We start from the raw sequence: 24,810 nt of genomic DNA on the forward strand, positions 1-24,810 counted from the left end.
AAACGGCTTCAAATTCTGTGTAAAACGTACTCTAAGGTCCACCTATTTTAGTTCATGGGGAAAAATAAGTAAAAATTTTGTTGACCAGTGCAATCAGTGGTTAATCTTTTAAAAGATCCTGTGATTGTTCAGTTCTGATCTATTGGGTATCTGTCTGATTGGGGAAACATTATGAGATATTTCTGTGACTATTCCAAGAATTGAAGTGTTCCATATCATATTTCAATTCTAGAACAAATCAGCTTTTGGACTAAAACATTATCAGCAAATTTTTGGAATTTCTGTAAGGGTAATAGATTTGTTTGAAAACCTCAGTATAAGGACAATTTCTAATAAATATGAATCTGGGTTGAAATATATGTTTGGGAACATCAAAGCCTGCAAATTAGAAATTAACTGTTACTCCCTTACATGATTATGTGATCATTCAGTTCGTGTTTATTGGGTATCTTTTGCCGCGGAGAAGCATTACAAGATATTTTCTTTGATTATTTCAAGTAAAGGACACTTCATTATAACAGATTTCAATTTCAAAACGTAAAAGTTTTGGGACTAAATTATCTCCTGAACTATTTTTATTTATATATTCTATTTATTTTGCTTTGTCGCTGTCTCCCGCGTTTGCGAGGTAGCGCAAGGAAACAGACGAAAAAAATGGCCCAACCCACCCCCATACACATGTATACACATACACGTCCACACACGCAAATATACATGCCCATACATCTCAATGTACACATATATATACACACACAGACATATACATATATACACATGCACACAATTCACACTGTCTGCCTTTATTCATTCCCATTGCCACCTCGCCACAAATGGAATAACATCCCCCTCCCCCCTCATGTGTGCGAGGTAGCGCTAGGAAAAGACAACAAAGGCCCCATTCGTTCACACTCAGTCTCTAGCTGTCATGCAATAATGCCCAAAACCACAGCTCCCTTTCCACATCCAGGCCCCACACGACTTTCCCTGGTTTACCCCAGATGCTTCACATGCCCTGGTTCAATCCATTGACAGCACGTCAACCCCAGTATACCACATCGATCCAATTCACTCTATTCCTTGCCCGCCTTTCACCCTCCTGCATGTTCAGGCTCCGATCACTCAAAATCTTTTTCACTCCATCTTTCCACCTCCAATATGGTCTCCCACTCCTCCTCGATCCCTCCACCTCCGACACATATATCCTCTTGGTCAATCTTTCCTCACTCATTCTCTCCATGTGCCCAAACCATTTCAAAACACCCTCTTCTGCTCTCTCAACCACGCTCTTCTTATTTCCAAACACCTCTCTTACCCTTACATTACTTACTCGATCAAACCACCTCACACCACATATTGTCCTCAAACATCTCATTTCCAGCACATCAACCCTCCTGCGCACTACTCTATCCATAGCCCACGCCTCGCAACCATACAACACTGTTGGAACCACTATTCCTTCAAACATACCCATTTTTGCTTTCCGAGATAATGTTCTCGACTTCCACACATTCTTCAAGGCTCCCAGGATTTTCGCCCCCTCCCCCACACTATGATTCACTTCCGCTTCCATGGTTCCATCCGCTGCCAGATCCACTCCCAGATATCTAAAACACTTTACTTCCTCCAGTTTTTCTCCATTCAAACTTACCTCCCAATTGACTTGCCCCTCAACCCTACTGTACCTAATAACCTTGCTCTTATTCACATTTACTCTTAACTTTTTTCTTTCACAAACTTTACCAAACTCAGTCACCAGCTTCTGCAGTTTCTCACATGAATCAGCCACCAGCGCTCTATCATCAGCGAACAACTGACTCACTTCCCAAGCTCTCTCATCCCCAACAGACTGCATACTTGCCCCTCTTTCCAAAACTCTTGCATTCACCTCCCTAACAACCCCATCCATAAACAAATTAAACAACCATGGGGACATCACACACCCCTGCCACAAACTGAGAACCAATCACTTTCCTCTCTTCCTACACGTACACATGCCTTACATCCTCGATAAAAACTTTTCACTGCTTCTAACAACTTGCCTCCCACACCATATATTCTCAGTACCTTCCACAGAGCATCTCTATCAACTCTATCATATGCCTTCTCCAGATCCATAAATGCTACATACAAATCCATTCGCTTTTCTAAGTATTTCTCACATACATTCTTCAAAGCAAACACCTGATCCACACATCCTCTACCACTTCTCAAACCACACTGCTCTTCCCCAGTCTGATGCTCTGTACATGCCTTCACCCTCTCAATCAATACCCTCCCATATAATTTACCAGGAATACTCAACAAACTTATATCTCTGTAATTTGAGCACTCACTCTTATCCCCTTTGCCTTTATACAATGGCACTATGCACGCATTCCGCCAATCCTCAGGCACCTCACCTCACCTTACCAACCAATCAACAATACAGTCACCCCCTTTTTTAATAAATTCCACTGCAATACCATCCAAACCTGCTGCCTTGCCGGCTTTCATCTTCCGCAAAGCTTTTACTACCTCTTCTCTGTTTACCAAATCATTTTCCCTAACCCTCTCACTTTGTACACCACCTCGACCAGAACACCCTGTATCTGCCACTTTATCATCAAACACATTCAACAAACCTTCAAAATACTCACTCCATCTCCCTGAACTATAACATGTAATTTTTGGTATCTTTTGTGATGGTAACATATTTGCTTGAAAACCTCATAAGTAATACACTTCATGATAAATCCGAATCTGGGGTTGAAATATATATTGGGGGCCATTAAGGCTTGTAAAAATAAGTTATCAATCATTACTCTTTTAGAAGATTTTCTGATTAATCGGTTCCTATCTATTAGGTATCTGTCGGCTTGGAAAGCACACCCACTGGCACACACCTGATGGAAAAAAGGTTGAAAAAAATACCTTGCAGGGTTAATAAGCCTGACACAATTTTCTTTTTAGGAAAGTAATATGGTGGAATGGACATGAATATGTCATGCATCACATCTTCAACGATATACATCCCTTCACTCTTTGTTATAAAGATAATACTAAGGATAAATTTGAGCTCCAGCCTCTTGACTTACCATGCATATATTATTCCTGATGTTGGAGAATGATACAATATTTGTTATTTACTCTCTCAAAGTAGGTGACATGGGTTAATCAACGATGGTTTGTTACTGCTGCATGACCAGGGAAAGATCAGTAGTTGAGGAGGTAGCATGATATACCACAGTGTTATGATGACTAATTAAATGGATCATTCAATATCACTCCTCCCATTTTGCCAAAAGGCAGGGTTAGCACATAGTGCTCACTGCAGGAAGACCTAGAGTTAAGAAGAGTGAGCTACATGAGTTTTGTCAAGTGTTACATATGACAAGGAAAGACTGTATGTTTGTAGCAGAATACGGGTAGTCCACATATTAGTGAGGCAGAAAGAGAAGACAGCTACCTGGGTCAGAGGAGTGCAACTTGACAACCACTAAAGTGCTGGCTCAATAAACTGATGTCTAATCCACCTGGGTACCAGGAGGGTAAGTGACATCTGCTTAGTGAACCAGCATTTTAGTGGTTGTTAAGTTGCACTCCTCTGACCAAGGTAGCTGTCTTTTCTTTCTTCCTCATTAACAAGTGAACTACTGGTATTCTGTCCACAAATATATAATCTCTCCATGTCATATGTAACAGTTGACAAAATTTAACTCACGCAGCTCATTCTTCTTGACTAGATTTTCCTGCAGTTAGCACTACGTATCAGCCCTGCCTTTTGGCAAAATGGTAGGAGCAGCAGATAGAAGTAGTAGATACAAATATCTATACAGGATCATTGGACAGAAGCAATAAGTAGGAATATCAGATAGAAGTAACCATTTAGAACATTGGATAGGATCCTCCAAAAACAATGGACTAGACCTGCCCTCTGCCAGTAGCCTGTTAAGGGTGAGGCTAAGAAGCAGCACTGGAATTCTTTAGTTATGGAGGCTCTGTTACCATGGCCACTCTTTAAGGGGGTCCCTATTGGAACAGGCATCAGAGATATAGATAGACAGACAGACAATACTGGAGAGTCACCTCCTTTGAGGGGTTCCAATTGGAATAGGCATTAGAGATATAGATAAATAGATAGACAGACAAAACTGGAGAGTGACAAGTGATAATCATGCCTAATTTTTAAGATATCAAGGATGTTGCTCTGAACAACATTTTTTAGGAGCTTATTCCACGTATCAATAATGTTACTGGTACAGAAATATTTCATACTGTCCAGATTAATCCTATGACCTCTAAGTTTAATCCATTTTCTCTTATCAGTAACGCTGGAGCTACTGTAAAGAAATTTTCAATATCAACGTTGCTGAATCCTTTAAGTATTTTGAAACATTCTATCAATATGCCCAAAAGCAGCCTCTTGCTTAGGGAGAATAAGTTTCATTCTTGGACTCTCTCCTCATATGGTCTTTTTAATGAGGGAAGGAATCAATTTAGTTGCTCTTCGATGCACTACTTCAAATTTAAGAATATCCTTACTCAAGTGGGGGACCCAAAACTGCACTGCATATTCACGGCGTAGTCTAACTAGGCTTAGGCACAGTGGCAATATCACATCCTTGCTTCTGTAAATAAAGTTTCTGTCAATAAATTCTAATGTTCTATTTGCTTTCTTGGCTTCTTCATGATAATGCTGGGAGACTCTGAAGTTATTGGAGACAGTGAATCCTAGATCCCTCACACTAGGGGTGCCCTTTGTCTTGTGACACATCAGTTCAAAATAATTCATTTTGTTGCTTCGGTTTCCTACTTGTAACAGCTGACATTAATTAATGCTGAATGGCATTTGCCATATACTAGACCAATTAGCTATTTCATCTGGATCCTCTTGTAATCTTAGCCTATTTTTTTCAATTAATGTGGCATTATCAATCTTTGTGTTATCTGCAAATAAGGAAACTAGATTACTTACCCCTATGTCAATATTGTTAATATAAATGACAAAAAGTATAGGCCTAAGTATGGATCCCTGAGGATTCCACTAATAACAGGTGATCATGGTGATGATTCCCCATTCATTACAACTCTGCTTCCTATCATGTAACCAAGTTTCTATCCAATTTCCTATGGAACCATTAATCCCCAAAGCCTGGACTTTGTGCATCAATTGAATGTGGAGGACTGTTGAATGCTTTTTGGAAGTCCAGAAACATCATGTCTTTTGCTCATTTTGTCATGGGTAGCAAACAATTTTTAAAATTCAAGGAAGTTTGTAAGGGCATGTTCTGCATCTTCTAAAACCATGCTGTGCATTATCATTCAAGCTGTGTTGTTCCAGATAGGCTACAATTTCATCTGCAATAATCAATTCCAGAAGTTTACATACAATTGATGTGAGGCTAATAGGACAGTAATTACAAGGCAATCACCCCTTCCCTTTTGGTATACAACAGTGACATCTGCCAGTCTCCAATCCTGTGACTATTCCATTCTGGAGAGTTTCATTGAAAATATGGGTAATTTTTTTTTTTTTTTTTTTATACTTTGTCGCTGTCTCCCGCGTTTGCGAGGTAGCGCAAGGAAACAGACGAAAGAAATGGCCCAACCCCCCCCCATACACATGTACATACACACGTCCACACACGGAAATATACATACCTACACAGCTTTCCATGGTTTACCCCGGACGCTTCACATGCCTTGATTCAATCCACTGACAGCACGTCAAATCCGGTATACCACATCGCTCCAATTCACTCTATTCCTTGCCCTCCTTTCACCCTCCTGCATGTTCAGGCCCCGATCACACAAAATCCTTTTCACTCCATCTTTCCACCTCCAATTTGGTCTCCCTCTTCTCCTCGTTCCCTCCACCTCCGACACATATATCCTCTTGGTCAATCTTTCCTCACTCATTCTCTCCATGTGCCCAAACCATTTCAAAACACCCTCTTCTGCTCTCTCAACCACGCTCTTTTTATTTCCACACATCTCTCTTACCCTTACGTTACTTACTCGATCAAACCACCTCACACCACACATTGTCCTCAAACATCTCATTTCCAGCACATCCATCCTCCTGCGCACAACTCTATCCATAGCCCACGCCTCGCAACCATACAACATTGTTGGAACTACTATTCCTTCAAACATACCCATTTTTGCTTTCCGGGATAATGTTCTCGACTTCCACACATTTTTCAAGGCTCCCCAAATTTTCGCCCCCTCCCCCACCCTATGATCCACTTCCGCTTCCATGGTTCCATCCGCTGACAGATCCACTCCCAGATATCTAAAACACTTCACTTCCTCCAGTTTTTCACCATTCAAACTCACCTCCCAATTGACTTGACCCTCAACCCTACTGTACCTAATAACCTTGCTCTTATTCACATTTACTCTTAACTTTCTTCTTCCACACACTTTACCAAACTCCGTCACCAGCTTCTGCAGTTTCTCACATGAATCCGCCACCAGCGCTGTATCATCAGCGAACAACAACTGACTCACTTCCCAAGCTCTCTCATCCCCAACAGACTTCATACTTGCCCCTCTTTCCAAGACTCTTGCATTTACCTCCCTAACAACCCCATCCATAAACAAATTAAACAACCATGGAGACATCACACACCCCTGCCGCAAACCTACATTCACTGAGAACCAATCACTTTCCTCTCTTCCTACACGTACACATGCCTTACATCCTCGATAAAAACTTTTCACTGCTTCTAACAACTTGCCTCCCACACCATATATTCTTAATACCTTCCACAGAGCATCTCTATCAACTCTATCATATGCCTTCTCCAGATCCATAAATGCTACATACAAATCCATTTGCTTTTCTAAGTATTTCTCACATACATTCTTCAAAGCAAACACCTGATCCACACATCCTCTACCACTTCTGAAACCACACTGCTCTTCCCCAATCTGATGCTCTGTACATGCCTTCACCCTCTCAATCAATACCCTCCCATATAATTTACCAGGAATACTCAACAAACTTATACCTCTGTAATTTGAGCACTCACTCTTATCCCCTTTGCCTTTGTACAATGGCACTATGCACACATTCCGCCAATCCTCAGGCACCTCACCATGAGTCATACATACATTAAATAACCTTACCAACCAGTCAACAATACAGTCACCCCCTTTTTTAATAAATTCCACTGCAATACCATCCAAACCTGCTGCCTTGCCGGCTTTCATCTTCCGCAAAGCTTTTACTACCTCTTCTCTGTTTACCAAATAATTTTCCCTAACCCTCTCACTTTGCACACCACCTCGACCCAAACACCCTATATCTGCCACTCTGTCATCAGACACATTCAACAAACCTTCAAAATACTCATTCCATCTCCTTCTCACATCACCACTACTTGTTATCACCTCCCCATTTACGCCCTTCACTGAAGTTCCCATTTGCTCCCTTGTCTTACGCACCCTATTTACCTCCTTCCAGAACATCTTTTTATTCTCCCTAAAATTTACTGATAGTCTCTCACCCCAACTCTCATTTGCCCTTTTTTTCACCTCTTGCACCTTTCTCTTGACCTCCTGTCTCTTTCTTTTATACTTCTCCCACTCAATTGCATTTTTTCCCTGCAAAAATCGTCCAAATGCCTCTCTCTTCTCTTTCACTAATACTCTTACTTCTTCATCCCACCACTCACTACCCTTTCTAAACAGCCCACCTCCCACTCTTCTCATGCCACAAGCATCTTTTGCGCAATCCATCACTGATTCCCTAAATACATCCCATTCCTCCCCCACTCCCCTTACTTCCATTGTTCTCACCTTTTTCCATTCTGTACACAGTCTCTCCTGATACTTCTTCACACAGGTCTCCTTCCCAAGCTCACTTACTCTCACCACCTTCTTCACCCCAACATTCACTCTTCTTTTCTGAAAACCCATACTAATCTTCACCTTAGCCTCCACAAGATAATGATCAGACATCCCTCCAGTTGCACCTCTCAGCACATTGACATCCAAAAGTCTCTCTTTCGCACGCCTGTCAATTAACACGTAATCCAATAACGCTCTCTGGCCATCTCTCCTACTTACATAAGTATACTTATGTATATCTCGCTTTTTAAACCAGGTATTCCCAATCATCAGTCCTTTTTCAGCACATAAATCTACAAGCTCTTCACCATTTCCATTTACAACACTGAACACCCCATGCATACCAATTATTCCCTCAACTGCCACATTACTCACCTTTGCATTCAAATCACCCATCACTATAACCCGGTCTCGTGCATCAAAACCGCTAACACACTCATTTAGCTGCTCCCAAAACACTTGCCTCTCATGATCTTTCTTCTCATGCCCAGGTGCATATGCACCAATAATCACCCACCTCTCTCCATCAACTTTCAATTTTACCCATATTAATCGAGAATTTACTTTCTTACATTCTATAACATACTCCCACAACTCCTGTTTCAGGAGTATTGCTACTCCTTCCCTTGCTCTTGTCCTCTCACTAACCCCTGACTTCACTCCCCAGACATTTCCAAACCACTCTTCCCCTTTACCCTTGGGTAAATGGTTTAACAATATTGTGTTTGCCATTTTCAATCACCTGTGGATAGAAATCATCAGGACTTGGGCTTTTACTAGTCTTCAACTTATGGGTTAGTGCTTTTAAAACTGTGACAGTAAATTCTTGCACTATGTGAGTGCTATTTATCTCTGTCTTAAAATTTGTATCGATACTTTCAAGAAGAAAGCTGAGAGTAAATATGAATAAGAGCAAGGTTATTAGGTACAGTAGGGTTGAGGGTCAAGTCAATTGGGAGGCAAGTTTGAATGGAGAAAAACTGGAGGAAGTGAAGTGTTTTAGATATCTGGGAGTGGATTTGGCAGCAGATGGAACCATGGAAGCGGAAGTGAATCATAGGGTGGGGGAGGGGGTGAAAGTTCACGAAAGTTCTGGGAGCGTTGAAAAATGTGTGGAAGTCGAGAACGTTGGGGGCGAAAGTTCTGGGAGTGTTGAAAAATGTGTGGAAGTCGAGAACGTTATCTTGGAAAGCAAAAATGGGTATGTTTGAAGGAATAGTGGTTCCAACAATGTTATATTGTTGCGAGGCATGGGCTATAGATAGAGTTGTGCAGAGGAGGGTAGATGTGCTGGAAATGAGATGTTTGAGGACAATATGTGGTGTGATGTAGTTTGATCGAGTAAGTAATGAAAAGGTAAGAGAGATATGTGGTAATAAAAAGAGTGTGATTGAGAGAGCAGAAGAGGGTGTTTTGAAATGGTTTGGTCACATGGAGAGAGAATAAGTGAGGAAAGATTGACAAAGAGGATAGATGTGTCAGAGGTGGAGGGAATGAGGAGAAGTGGGAGACCAAATTGGAGGTGGAAAGATGAAGTGAAAAAGATTTTAAGTGATCGGGGCCTGAACATGCAGGAGGGTGAAAGGCATGCAAGGAATAGAGTGAATTGGAACGATGTGGCATACCGGGATCGACGTGCTGTCAATGGATTGAACCAGGGCATGTGAAGCATTTGGGGTAAACCATGGAAAGTTTTGTGGGGCCTGGATGTGGAAAGGGAGCTGTGGTTTCGGTGCATTATACATGACAGCTAGAGATTGAGTGTGAACGAACATGGCCTTTGTTGTCTTTTCCTAGCGCTACCTCACGCACATGCGGGGAGGGGGTTTTCATTTCATGTGTGGTGGGGTGGTGAAAGGAATGAATAAGGGCAGACAGTATGAATTATGTACATGTGTATATATGTATATGTCTGTGAGTGTATATATACCTATACGTTGAGATGTTTAGGTATGTATATGTGCGATTGTGGACGTGTATGTATATACATGTGTATGTGGGTGGGTTGGGCCATTCTTTCATCTGTTTCCTTACACTACCTCACTAACATGGGAGACAGCGACAAAGTATAATAAATAAATAAATACTTTCTAGCATAAAAACAAAACTAAAACAACTTGTTGAGGGTTGTTGGTAAGCTTTAACTTTCCACAAACAGGTTCCCCATCCTCATTTACTAAGGGTCCATTCCAGTCATTAGGTTTCTTATAAATTTCTTACTACTAATATATCTATAAAATCTTACAGGATCTCTATCACTATCTCTTGCAATGCTCACTTCATATTCTCCCTTGGCTTCTTTGAAAAGGACTTTAACTTGTCTTCTGACTGTGTTATACTGCACTGCAATATTTGGGTCACTGTCTGATTTCTCAAGCTTACAGAGTTTATTTCTGAACTGTATAACTCTTGCAATATCTTCTGAGTACCATTCTGGCTTGTTGTTAGTTTTATTGTTTCTGTCATACATGGGAATGAACATGTTTTGATTGACACTTAAAACTGGCCCATAATTCCTCTGGGAATGAACCAACAAGGGTGAGACTCTTCAGTGCTTTGCACAGCCCATAAAATCAACCCTTTTAAAGTTAGGGGTGATATTACTATTTTTAGGGAAGTCAGTTGTGATATTTACTTTGAACCTTAACCAAGTTTTGGTCACAAGTGCATAGATGTTCTCTAACATGGGTATCATTTGACAAGAACTCTTGGGATGCAAGAATTAAGTCGTATCATTTGACAAGAACTCTTGGGATGCAAGAATTAAGTCAAGTATATTAGCTTCCCTTGACAGCTTGGTGATGGTTTGGTAGAGCAAAATGTCTTCAACAAAGTTGATAAGTTTAGCAGATTTCCCTTCTACAGCTGAGATAGTTTGCCATTTAATTGCAAGATCAAAATCCCCAAGAATGATCGAGTCTTTATCCTGTATTACTCATTGCAAACTCTTATATGAGTGTCAATATCTGTTGGGTGACAAGGGCACCTATAGATGACAATGATGTAAAGTTTAGAAGATTCTGTGCTAATCTGAACACACAAGTGTTCAGCAGCAGCAGATGCTGCAGTCTAATGATTCTGTTGGGGTTTAGGAAAGATTTCATATACAATAAACCCTCCATTTAATGGACAATAGAGGGGAGGGGGTATCCTTTAATGCCAAAAGTCTGTTAAATTGAATGAAACTTATGGGCCAATTTTAATACAATATACACTTCATACAATTTCATATAACTCCTCTATCACTTAATGCCATTTTAATTTGTAAGGATTGCAAAATTATTTAATAAATTTACACTTCTCTGTACACAACCTGACTGCATAATAGCTTGAGGCAAACTGAGACTGAAACAAAGCAAGCATAACCCACACTACCAAAAACAAGTGTAATATGAAATATGCATGGTGTAGCATTCAAGATTTTTGAATTTGTTTCATTCTTTAAATCTATTAATCAATATGTGATTATTTGCCAAGTCTGTTAAATATGAAATCTGTTATATCAGGAACCATTAAATTGAGTATTTACTGTATAGTGGAATTCTGCCTCTACGACCACCTTTGTCCCTTACATATAATTTGTAGTCTGGTATAATCTACTGGCTGATCTGATCGTTGTTTTTCAAGTTCACAAATGTTTCAGTTAAACCAATGATACTATGTCATTGTTTATTGAGAGAAAGAGACTCTCATCTGGAAAATATAAGAGTTTTCAAGAAAAGGGATAAGGAAATATTTAGCTATCTGTTCATAAACTACATAAAGCCAAAATTAGAATACACTTCTCAAGTTTGGTTGCTGCATCTTAAGAAGGACAAAGAATTAAAGAAAGTCCAGAGGAGGGCAACAAAGATGGTAACAGAATTGGGAGAACTGAGTTATGCAGTTAAGGCTAAAGCCTTTAAATTTGCCCATCCTGGAGGAGACAGGACTGAGGGGTGACCTAATCACAGCTTTTAAGTTTTTAAAACAGATCATTGATGATAATAGTGAACAGTTCTTTGAGAGATGAGGATGAGATAAAGTACCCAGAGAACATAACATGAAATTAAGTGCTATCTTTTTATCATTATACTGGATTGCCGTTTCCCAAGTTAGCAAGGTACCAGAAGTAAGACATTTGAGTTACAGGGTAAGAACATTGAGGCAAGAAAAACACATCCACTCATATACATATTTAAACATATAGACACATGTACAGTATCATTCTTGCTTCACATCCATAAATGCCACATACGAATCCATCTGTTTTTTTTTTAGATATTTCTCACACACATTCTTCAATGCAAATATCTGACCCACACATCCTCTACTACTTCTGAAACCACAATGCTCCTCCCCAATTTGATGCTCTGTACATGTATTCACCCTCTAAATCAATTGTCTCCCACACAATTTTCCAGGCATACTCAACAAACTTATGCCTCTGTACTTTGAACACTCATCTTTATAACCTTTGCCTTTATACAGTGGCACTATATATGCAATCCACCAATTCTCAAGCAATTCACTGTGATCCATACATACAATGAATATCCTTACCATCCAATCAACAACAAAGTTACCTACTTTCCTAATAAATTCAACTGCAATTCCATCTACTCATGCTGCCTTGCCAGATTTCATCTTCTGCAAGACTTTCACCACTTCTTTTCTCTTCACCAAACCATCCTCTCTGATTCTCTCACTTCACACACCACTCTGACCAAAGCACCCTACATCTGCCACTCTATCACCAAACACATTCAACAATCCTTCAAAATACTCACTCCATCAAATACCTGTATCACTTGCTCCCTTGTACACTTCACCGATGTCCCCATTTGTTCTCCTGTCTTTCACATATCATTTACCTCCTTCCAAAAAAACTTTTTACTCGCCCTACAGTTTAATGATACTCTCTCTCCCCAACTCTCATATGCCCTCTTTTTCAACCCTTCAACTTCCTCTTGACCTCCTGCTGCTTTCTCTTATACATTGCCCAGTCATTTGCACTCCTTTCTTGCAAATACTGTCCAAATGCCTCTCTTTTCTCTTTCACTAGCAACTTATTTCTTCATCCCATCACTCACAACCCTTTCTAATCTGCCCATTCTCCCACCTCCCTCATGCCACATGCGTCTCTTGCACATTCAATCACTGCTTCCCTAAATACATCCCATTCCTCACCCACTCCTCTCACTTCATTTGCTCTCACCTCTTGCCATTCTACACTCAGTTTCTCTAGGTATTTCTTCACACAAAAATCTCTTTTCTAAGTTCACTTATTCTCACCACTCTCTACTCCCCAACATTCTCTCTCATTTTTTTAAAACTTATACAAACCTTCACCTTCACCTCCACAAGACAGTGGTCAGACATCCCCTCTCAGCTTATTTAAATCTAAGTCTCTCTTCTACATGCCTATCAATCAATACTTAATTTAATAATGCCAAGTGACAATCTTCCTACTCACATACATATACTTAAGTATATCTCTCTTTTTAAACCAAGTATTCTCAACCACCAGTCTTTTTTCAGCATGCAAATCCACAAGCTCTTCATCATTTCCATTCAAAACATAAGCACCAATCATACCCTCAACTGTCACATTACTCACCTTCACATATAAATCACCCATCACATACCTAGTCTTAAGCATCAAAACTGCTGACACATTCACACAGCTGCTCCAAAAACACTTGTCTTTCATGATCTTTCTTCTAATGATCAGGTGCATAAGCACCAATAATCACCCCTCTCTCTCCATCCACTTTCAGTTTTACCTAAATGATTCTAGAATTTACTTTCTTACACTCTATGACACACTCCTACAGCTCCTGCTTCTAGAGTAGAGCTACTCCCTACTTAGCTCTTGTCCTCTCACCAATCCCTGAGTTTACTCCCAAGACATTTCTAAACCACTCTTCCTCTTTACCCTTGAGCTTCATTTCACTCAGAGCCAAAACATCCAGGTTTCTTTCCTCAAACATACTACCTATCTCTCCTTTCTTCTCATCTTCTCATCTTAGTTACATCCACAAACATTCAGACACTCCAGTCTGAGCCTTTGAGGAAGATGAGCACTCCCCTGCTTGATTCCTTCTTCTGTTTCCTCTTTTAGAAATTGAAATAGAAGAAGGGGAGGATTTCTAGCCCCACCGCTACTGCCCCCTTTAGTCGCCTTCTACGACACACGGAAAATATGGAAGTAGAGTTCTTTCTCCCCTACCTCACTTATAAAAACATATATACAAAGGTATTAGTAACATATATATGAGTGGTAGACAAATAGTAGAAAACTATTGATGACATTTTGTAAACACATAAATTTAAGAGGTTGTATGACTGTAAAGTGTTCAAGAGCTGGGGCCCCATGAGTGTAAAATCTTCTCCCCATACAGTTCAAACAGGTAATTACAAATTGATAATCACACACATGTATATTGTGGACATAACAAGAAAAAATCCAAAGCTTTTCCATAATTTCATTGAGATCTAATTGACATTTACAGAGCAGCTAATCAGGCTGGAGAATTCAGAGGAAAGAGTTATAGAGAATGTTGTATGGATACGTGAGAAACATAATGAAAAGTTCAAAAATGTTTTCACAGTGGAAGGCACTGTCACTTCATCACCACAGAGATGGAGCAGGGAAGAGGTTTCAGAGAACACTGAAATTCTAAAAAAAGATACCAACAGAACCCTAAAGGGTACTGACCAATAAAAGGTTCACATTTCTGAAAAACATCACGGCGTGTGTTAAAGGTGTGCACAAAAATACTTACTAACCCATGAAATACGGCATGTGTTAAAGGTGTGCACAAAAATACTTACTAACCCATGAAATACTGTTAAAGATGTTGCTGGAGAAAGCCAAGGCAATGAGGGAGTCGAGAAGACAAACATCATACCAATCTAAAGGAGAGGAGACCAGGAAGAGGCATCAAGTACAGACCAGTCTCCCTGACAAAGGTAGTCTCTTAGGTATTCAAAAAGAAAACTAGAATGCAAATGGATGTCTTCATGCAGAGGAGAAATGAGCTTTGTGAGAAATAAAGTGGTTTCAGGGAAAGGAGGTCATTTGTAATGAACCTCTTACGTTTCTGTGAGACAGTGAACTCTGTTTAAGACAAAAGAGAAGGCTGAGTAGATTATCTATCTCTGAACTGCCTGAAAGCATTTGATGCTAAGCTACATGGAAGGCTGACTATAAACCTGGAACAACAAGCAGTAGTAAGGAGGAGACTCCTTTAATGGACAGATTATCTTAATGGATGGGACACAAAGGTTGCGCGTCAGAGGAGCCTTCTCGAAATGGGAGGTCGCCAGTGGAGTGTTGCAGGGTTCTGTTTTGTTAGATACAGTTCTTGATCTATGTGAAAGACCTCCCAGAAAAGTATGGACTCTTACCTGAATAGGCTTGTGGATGATGCAAAGGTCATAAGAAAAGTGAAAAGCGGGAATGCATAAATGTAAAGGACACCTAGACAGACTCCAAAGCTCTTCTGATATACATCTGATGAAATTCAACCAAAACAAATGTGGAGTATTCAGGATAGGGCAGAGACAAGGCTTCAAAATTAACATCATCTGGCAAGAATTACATAATGGGAACCTGTGTGTGAAAGGGGCTTATGACTTAACATTATCCTTAACTTGTCAACAAACAACATAACAAATAGTAAAGGAGACAAAGTGTCTGCTAGCAATTACTTGAACAGCAATCAAGTTCATGGATTTGAAAATACTTCACAAATAGTTCACAAAGTTCACATCCTACATGAAGCCAAAACTAGAATGAGCTTCTCAAATCTGGTCGACACAATTGAAGATGCACAAAAGAACCAACAGAGAAAGCCCTGAGGAGGAAATCAAAGATCGTACAAGAATTAAGACATTTGAGTTACAGGGTAAGAACATTCAGGCAAGAGCATTTGGGAGAAATATTTGGTAGAAGTAGTAGGCAGTAGTCAGTAGGAACATTAGGTAGGAACTTCTGCAAACAATGTGCTAGAGTAGCCCTCTACCACTGGCCTGTTAAGGGTGAGGCACTAAAGGCTAAGAAGCTTCACTGGAGTCAAATTGTTATGGAGACTCTATGGCTGTGGCCACCCCCTTGAGGGAGTTCCAGTTGGAACAGGCATCAGAGATAGAGACAGTCACAGGGGAAGACTGCAAGATTTAGATCTCCCCATCAAGAAAGGGAGAAAAGTGAAGGATGACGATCACAGACTGTAAGTGTGAAAACCAGTCTGATAATAAGGAGAGTGAACATTTCTTTGACAAAAGAAAGTTCCGAACAACTAAAGAACATTACAAAACTGAAGAAAGATGTGATGTAATTTTACAGCATGATAAAGATGGATCAATGGAATAAACTGAAAGAGGATGTGGTAAATGCAGACAGCATACATAAGTTAGAAAAGTTCCATGATGGCACAAAACATTACAGAAATATGGCCATTTTGATTGTAAAACTCTACAATACAAAAGTATTTGAAGATAAGTAATTACAGACACACGTCCATAAAGCCAAAATTGGAAGATATTTCTAAACTTGTCACCAAACCTAAAGCAACACAAATAGGCAATGGAGAAGGTTTGGAGAAAGAAAACAAAAAGGGTACTATTTTAATTGAGGGAGTTGAGTTACAGGGATTGGCTAAAGGCCTTAAATTTGTTCACCATGGAAAAGAGAAGTGTGAAGGTTAACTGATCACAACCTTTAAGCTTTTAAACCCAATTGATGATGTAGACAATGAACAATTCTTTGAAAGATACAGACAGAGTGGTAGAGGCCAAAACATGAAATCAAAGACGCTTGTTGGTAAAGGGATGTAAAGAAGTACATAACTTTTACAGTATAAAATCAATGGATGAATGGAATAAACCAAAAGAGAATAAAAAACTACATTCATCATGCACAAGTTAAAAAGTTGTATGACATTAGAGACAGTTCAATAGATGATGCCCCACAAATGCAAAACTCCCTCCCTGTATATACAAATATGTTACTACAAACAGGCAACTAGAAACAAAATCTGTACACTGTTTGATCATGTTACAGATTCAGGCTTAATAGCTCCTCAACTGTTGACAGCCATTAAATCCAACAATAAATAAGGAGAGGGGCCTCAAAAGTATATGATTTGCTTTCTATAATGTACAAACTAGCAATGAAAACAACACCTTCTGTAAGTTGTCTTTAGCTTAACACAATTAAACGCACTGACTAACAAACTTAGCTATCACAAACATATATGCTAATTGATTCTGAGATAAAATCAGTTTCGAGACAGAATGTTGCCCTCACTGCTGTTTTGCGAGTATTTTGGATAAAAACAAAAGCCCTGACAGCGAGTTACTATTCATAACAGGATTATTATAAACTACTTCATGAGGAAAAATATTGATATGACCCACCTCATATTCTCGTCGGAATCCAAGTTCTGAATCTTTCAGTTTCTCAACATACTGTGAGACGAGTTCTTCTCGAGGAACTGGTTTTACATCTACTGCTGGCTGAGACATCAGAGTGTGGGATCGTCGCAGAGATCGAAAGATTCTCCTAAACAGATATATATCAGATGAGAACAAATTTCCAATGGAAAACTATACCTAACACATCATACCATCATGTATGAACATACCATATATACTCATGTACAGACCCAGTTTTAATGACCAAATTATTATGCAAAAAGTAAGGGGGTCGCCCTGAATATGAGTTATATTTTCAAGGGGTTAAAATCTAGGTAACAGGTACAGCTTTAAGATGTTACATAAACACACACACACAGCCTCCCACATCAGTACCTGAGGAACAAGACTCCTTGCTTCCCCTATAAGTGCCTGAGGAACAAGGTTCCTCGCTTCCCTCACCAGTACCTGAGGAACAAGACTCCCCACCTCCTGTATCAGTACCTGAGGAACACGCCTCCTCACCTCCCACTCCAGTACCTCAGGAACAAGACTCCCTGCCTCCCAAACAAGTACCTGAGAAACAAGGCTCCTCACCTCCATCATCAGTACCAGAGGAACAAGGCTCTTCACCTCCTCTATCAGTACCTGAGGAACATGGCTACTTGCCATGCTTTAGGTCTTGGTTTTGCAGATGAACACTGTATGAATAATGGTACAATACCCATTTCAATTCAAAACTTAATCCATTCATAAAAAGTTTTGTGTTCCATACATGTTAACCAAGGAAATATCAAACACTTACATATAGTCAAATATTTTTTCCAAAGTATTCTCATCCAACTTGTTTGTACCTTATACACCACAACATCTTATGTCCAGCAAAATATGGCACATTTATTCATCAATGAGAGATGAAGAGTAAGTTTGAAGTAAGAAACCTGGATGTTCTGGCTCTGAGTGAAATGAAGCTCAAGGGTAAAGGGGAAGAATGGTTTGGAAATGTCTTAGGAGTAAAGTCAGGGGTTGGTGAGAGGACAAGAGATAAGGAAGGAGTAGCACTACTCCTGAAGCAGTTGTGGGAAAAAGTGATAAGAGTGTAAGGAAGTAAATTCTAGATTGATGTAGGTAAAACTGAAAGTGGTTAGAGAGAGATGGGTGATTACTGGTGCTTATGCACCAGGTCATGAGAAGAAAGATCTTGAGGGGCAAGTGTTTTGGGAGCAGCTGAGTGAGTGTCAGTAGTTTTGGTGCACAAGACTGGGTATTAGTGATGGGTGTTTTAAAATGTAGATGCAAGTAATGTGGCAGTTGAGGGTATACTGGTGTAAATGCAGGGTATTCAGTTTTAAGAATGGAAATGGTGAAGAGCTTGTGAATATGTGTGCCGTGAAAAGTCCGATGATTGGGAATACCTGGTTTAAAATGAGAGATATACACAAATATACATATATGAGTAGGAGAGATAGGCAAATGGTATCATTAGATTATGTGTTAAATGATAAGCATGTAAAACAGAAACTTATTCATATATTTATTTTATTATACTTTGTTGCTGTCTCCCGCGTTTGCGAGGTAGCGCAAGGAAACAGACAAAAGAAATGGCCCAACCCCCCCCCATACACATGTATATACATACGTCCACACACGCAAATATACATACCTACACAGCTTTCCATGGTTTACCCCAGACGCTTCAATGCCTTGATTCAATCCACTGACAGCACGTCAACCCCGGTATACCACATCGCTCCAATTCACTCTATTCCTTGCCCTCCTTTCACCCTCCTGCATGTTCAGGCCCCGATCACACAAAATCTTTTTCACTCCATCTTTCCACCTCGAATTTGGTCTCCCTCTTCTCCTCGTTCCCTCCACCTCCGACTCATATATCCTCTTGGTCAATCTTTCCTCACTCATTCTCTCCATGTGCCCAAACCACTTCAAAACACCCTCTTCTGCTCTCTCAACCACGCTCTTTTTATTTCCACACATCTCTCTTACCCTTACGTTACTCACTCGATCAAACCACCTCACACCACACATTGTCCTCAAACATCTCATCTCCAGCACATCCATCCTCCTGCGCACAACTCTATCTATAGCCCACGCCTCGCAACCATACAACATTGTTGGAACCACTATTCCTTCAAACATACCCATTTTTGCTTTCCGAGATAATGTTCTCGACTTCCACACATTCTTCAAGGCCCCCAGAATTTTCGCCCCCTCCCCCACCCTATGATCCACTTCCGCTTCCATGGTTCCATCCGCTGCCAGATCCACTCCCAGATATCTAAAACACTTCACTTCCTCCAGTTTTTCTCCATTCAAACTTACCTCCCAATTGACTTGACCCTCAACCCTACTGTACCTAATAACCTTGCTCTTATTCACATTTACTCTTAACTTTCTTCTTCCACACACTTTACCAAACTCAGTCACCAGCTTCTGCAGTTTCTCACATGAATCAGCCACCAGCGCTGTATCATCAGCGAACAACAACTGACTCACTTCCCAAGCTCTCTCATCCCCAACAGACTTCATACTTGCCCCTCTTTCCAAAACTCTTGCATTTACCTCCCTAACAACCCCATCCATAGACAATTTAAACAACCATGGAGACATCACACACCCCTGCCGCAAACCTACATTCACTGAGAACCAATCACTTTCCTCTCTTCCTACACGTACACATGCCTTACATCCTCGATAAAAACTTTTCACTGCTTCTAACAACTTTCCTCCCACATCATATATTCTTAATACCTTCCACAGAGCATCTCTATCAACTCTATCATATGCCTTCTCCAGATCCATAAATGCTACATACAAATCCATTTGCTTTTCTAAGTATTTCTCACATACATTCTTCAAAGCAAACACCTGATCCACACATCCTCTACCACTTCTGAAACCACACTGCTCTTCCCCAATCTGATGCTCTGTACATGCCTTCACCCTCTCAATCAATACCCTCCCATATAATTTACCAGGAATACTCAACAAACTTATACCTCTGTAATTTGAGCACTCACTCTTATCCCCTTTGCCTTTGTACAATGGCACTATGCACGCATTCCGCCAATCCTCAGGCACCTCACCATGAGTCATACATACATTAAATAACCTTACCAACCAGTCAACAATACAGTCACCCCCTTTTTTAATAAATTCCACTGCAATACCATCCAAACCTGCTGCCTTGCCGGCTTTCATCTTCCGCAAAGCTTTCACTACCTCTTCTCTGTTTACCAAAACATTTTCCCTAACCCTCTCACTTTGCACACCACCTCGACCAAAACACCCTATATCTGCCACTCTATCATCAAACACATTCAACAAACCTTCAAAATACTCACTCCATCTCCTTCACACATCACCACTACTTGTTATCACCTCCCCATTTGCGCCCTTCACTGAAGTTCCCATTTGCTCCCTTGTCTTACGCACTTTATTTACCTCCTTCCAGAACATCTTTTTATTCTCCCTAAAATTTAATGATACTCTCTCACCCCAACTCTCATTTGCCCTTTTTTTCACCTCTTGCACCTTTCTCTTAACCTCCTGTCTCTTTCTTTTATATATCTCCCACTCAATTGCATTTTTTCCCTGCAAAAATCGTCCAAATGCCTCTCTCTTCTCTTTCACTAATACTCTTACTTCTTCATCCCACCACTCACTATCCTTTCTAATCAACCCACCTCCCACTCTTCTCATGCCACAAGCATCTTTTGCGCAATCCATCACTGATTCCCTAAATACATCCCATTCCTCCCCTACTCCCCTTACTTCCAGAAACTTATGGATGTTAATGTGCTGAGAGAGGCAGCTGGTGGGATGTCTGATCATTTCATCTTGTGAAGGCAAAGGTGAAGATTTGAAGATTTCAAAAAAGAGAAGAGAATGTGGGAGAGAAGAGAGTTGTGAGAGTAAGTGAGCTTGGAAAGGAGACTTGTGTCAGGAATACCAGGAGAGATTGAGTGTAGAATGGCAAAAGGGGGAGCATGTGACGTGAGGGAAGTGGGTGAGGAATGGGATGTATTTAGGGAAGCAGTAATGGCACGTGCAAGAGATGCATGTGGCATGAGAATTGTGGGAGGTGTGAAGATTAGAAAGGGTAGTGAGTGGTGGGCTGAAGAAGTTACTAGTGAAAGAAAAAAAGAAAAAAAAAAAAAGAGGCATTTGCATGATACTTGCAAGGAAAGAATGCAAATCATTAGGAGATTCATAAGAAAAAGTGGATGGAGGTCAAGAAGGTGCAATGATCAAAAAAGAGGGCAATGAAAATTGGGGCAAAAAAGTATCATTAAACTTAAAGGAGAATAAAAAGACATTTTAGAAAGGGGCAAATAACGTGTATAAAACATGAGAACAAATGGGAACATTGGTGAAGGGGGCAAGTGATAGCAGATAGTGTGAGGTGAGGAGGAGATGGAGTGAGTATTTTTCAAAGGTTTGTTGAATGTGTTTGATGACAGAGTGGCAGATGTAGGGTGTCTTGGTTGGGGTGGTGTGCAAAGTCTGAGTCAGGGAGAGTGGTATGGTGAAGAGAAGAGGTGGTGAAAGCCTTGCACAAGATGAAATCCGGCAAGGTGGCAGGTTTGGATGGTATGGGAGTTGAATTTATCAAGAAGGGGGTGACTATGTTGTTGATTGGTTGGTAAGGATATTCAATATATTTATGGATCATGGTGAAATGCCCTGAGGATTGGTGGAATGCATGTATAGTGCCACTGTACAAAGTCAAATAGGATAAAGGTGAGTGTTCAACCTACAGAGAGATTAGTTTAAGTATTCCTGGAAAATTGTATGAGAGATTATTGAGGGAGGGGGAGAGCATGCACAGAGCATCAGACTGGAGAAGTGAGTCACAGGGTGGGGGAAGGGGGTGAAAGTTCTGGGAGTGCTGAAAAATGTGTGGAAGGCGAGAAAATTATCTTGGAAAGCAAAAATGGGTATGTTTGAAGGAATAGTGGTTCCAACAATGTTACATGGTTATGAGGCGTGGGCTATGGATAAGCTTGTGCGGAAGAGGGTGGATGTGTTGGAAATGAGATGTTTGAGGACAATATGTGATGAGGTGGTTTGATCGAGTAAATAATGAAAGGGGTAAAAGAGATGTGTGGTAATAAAAAAGAGTGTGGTTGAGAGAGCAGAAGAAGCTGTTTTGAAATGGTTTGGTCACATGGAGAGAATGAAAGAGGGAAGATTGGCAAAAAGGATATATGTGTCAGAGGTGGAGGGAACAAGGAGAAGTGGGAGACCAAATCAGAAGTGGAAGCATGGAGTGAAAAAGATTTTGAGCGATCAGGGCCTGAACATGCAGGAGGGTGAAAGGCGTGCAAGGAATAGAGTGAATTGGAATGATGTGGTGTACCGGGGTCGACGTGCTGTCAATTGATTGAACCAGGGCATGTGAAGCATCTGGGGTAAACCTTGGAAAGTTTTGTGGGGCCTGGAAGTGGAAAGGGAGCTGTGGTTTTGGTGCATTGTAAATGACAGCTAGAGACTTAGTGTGAACGAATGTGGCCTTCGTTGTCTTTTCCTATCGCTACCTAGCATGCGTGTTGGGGGAGAGAGTTGTCATTTCATGTGTGGCGGGGTGGCGAACAGGAATGAATAATGGCAGCAAGTATGTATATGTCTGTGTATGTAAATATATGTATACACTGAAATGTATAGGTATGTATATGTGCGTGTGCAGACATGTATGTATATACATTTGTATGTGGGTGGGTTAGGCCTTTCTTTCATCTGTTCCCTTGCGCTATCTCGCTAACGCGGGAGACAGCGACAAAGTATAATAAATAAAATTTATAAATAATTTCACAGGAATACTCAATGGATTTATGCCTCTGCAGTTTGAATACTCAACCTCATCTCCTTTGCCTTTGAACAATGGCACTATGCATGAACTTTGCCAATCCTCAGGCACTTCACCATGATCCATACATACAGTGAATATCCTTACCAACCAATCAAATACACAGTCACACCCTTTTCTAATAATTTCTACAGCAATACCATCCAAACCTGCCATCTGGCTGGATTTCATTTTCTGCAAAGTTTTTACTACCTCTGCTCTCTTAACCAAACCATTCCCCCTGATCCTCTCACTCTGCACACAGCCCTCACCAAAATACCCTATCTCTGCCATTCTGTCATCAAATACATTCACCAAACCTTCAACAAACTCACTCTATCTCCTTACTTTATCACTACCTGTTATTACTTCCCCACTTGCCCCCTTCACCAATGTTCCCATTTGTTCTCTTGTCTTACATATGTTATTTATCTCCTTCCAAAACGTCTTTTTATTCTCCCTAAAGTTTAATGATACTCTCTCACCCCAACTCTAATTTGCCCTCTTTTTCAACCCTTATACCTTTCTCTTGACCTCCTGCCACTTTCTTTTATACATCTCCCAGTCATTTACATCACTTCCCAGCAAAAATTGTCCAAACACCTCTCTCTTCTCTTTCACTAACAATTTTACTTCTTTATCCCATTACTCACTACACTTTCTAATCTGCCCACCCCCTACCTTTCTCATGCCATATGCATCTTTTGCACAAGCCATCACTGCCTCCCTAAATACATTCCATTCCTCCCCCACTCCCCATACGTCATTTGCTCCCACCTTTTGCCATTCTACACTCAATCTCTCCTGGTACTTCATCATACAAGTCTCCTTTCCAAGATCACTTACTCTCATCACTCTCTTCTCCCCAATATTCTTTATTCTTTTCTGAAAACCTCTACAAATCTTCACCTTCACTTCCACCAAATAGTGATCAGACATTCCTCCAGCTGCCATCTCAGCATATTTACGTCCAAAAGTCTCTCTTTTACACACCTATCAATTAACACGTAATCCAATAATGCCCTTTGACCATCTCTTCTACTAGCATACATATATCTATGTATATCTCTTTTTAATCATATGGGAGGGTATTGATTGAGAGGGTGAAGGCATGTACAGAGCATCAGATTGGGGAAGGGCAGTGTGGTTTCAGAAGTGGTAGAGGATGTGTGGATCAGGTGTTTACTTTGAAGAATGTATGTGAGAAATACTTAGAAAAGCAAATGGATTTGTATGTAGCATTTATGGATCTGGAGAAGGCATATGATAGAGTTGATAGAGATGCTCTGCGGAAGGTATTAAGAATATATGGTGTGGGAGGCAAGTTGTTAGAAGCAGTGAAAAGTTTTTATCGAGGATGTAAGGCATGTGTACGTGTGGCAAGAGAGGAAAGTGATTGGTTCTCAGTGAATGTAGGTTTGCGGCAGGGGTGTGTGATGTCTCCATGGTTGTTTAATTTGTTTATGGATGGGGTTGTTAGGGAGGTGAATGCAAGAGTTTTGAAAGGAGGGGCCAGTATGCAGTCTGTTGTGGATGAGAGAGCTTGGGAAGTGAGTCAGTTGTTGTTCGCTGATGATACAGTGCTGGTGGCTGATTTGTGTGAGAAATTGCAGAAGCTGGTGACTGAGTTTGGTAAAGTGTATGAAAGAAGAAAGCTGAGAGTAAATGTGAATAAGAGCAAGGTTATTAGGTACAGTAAGGTTGAG

At 40.5% G+C, this 24,810-nt stretch overlaps 1 protein-coding gene across 2 annotated transcripts in view; it reads right to left on the reverse strand.

Annotated features, from left to right (window-relative positions):
- Ptp69D (Protein tyrosine phosphatase 69D) overlaps positions 1-24,810 on the reverse strand; it is a 669,136-nt gene that overhangs the window by 344,124 nt on the left and 300,202 nt on the right. For both annotated transcript variants that reach the window (XM_071664992.1, XM_071664991.1), the window contains exon 15: positions 17,242-17,386. In XM_071664992.1, coding sequence (XP_071521093.1) covers positions 17,242-17,386 — 145 coding nt within the window. The remainder of the gene's footprint in view (positions 1-17,241; positions 17,387-24,810) is intronic.

Source organism: Panulirus ornatus, chromosome 9, assembly GCF_036320965.1.
Source record: "Panulirus ornatus isolate Po-2019 chromosome 9, ASM3632096v1, whole genome shotgun sequence".
NCBI lineage: Eukaryota > Metazoa > Arthropoda > Malacostraca > Decapoda > Palinuridae > Panulirus > Panulirus ornatus.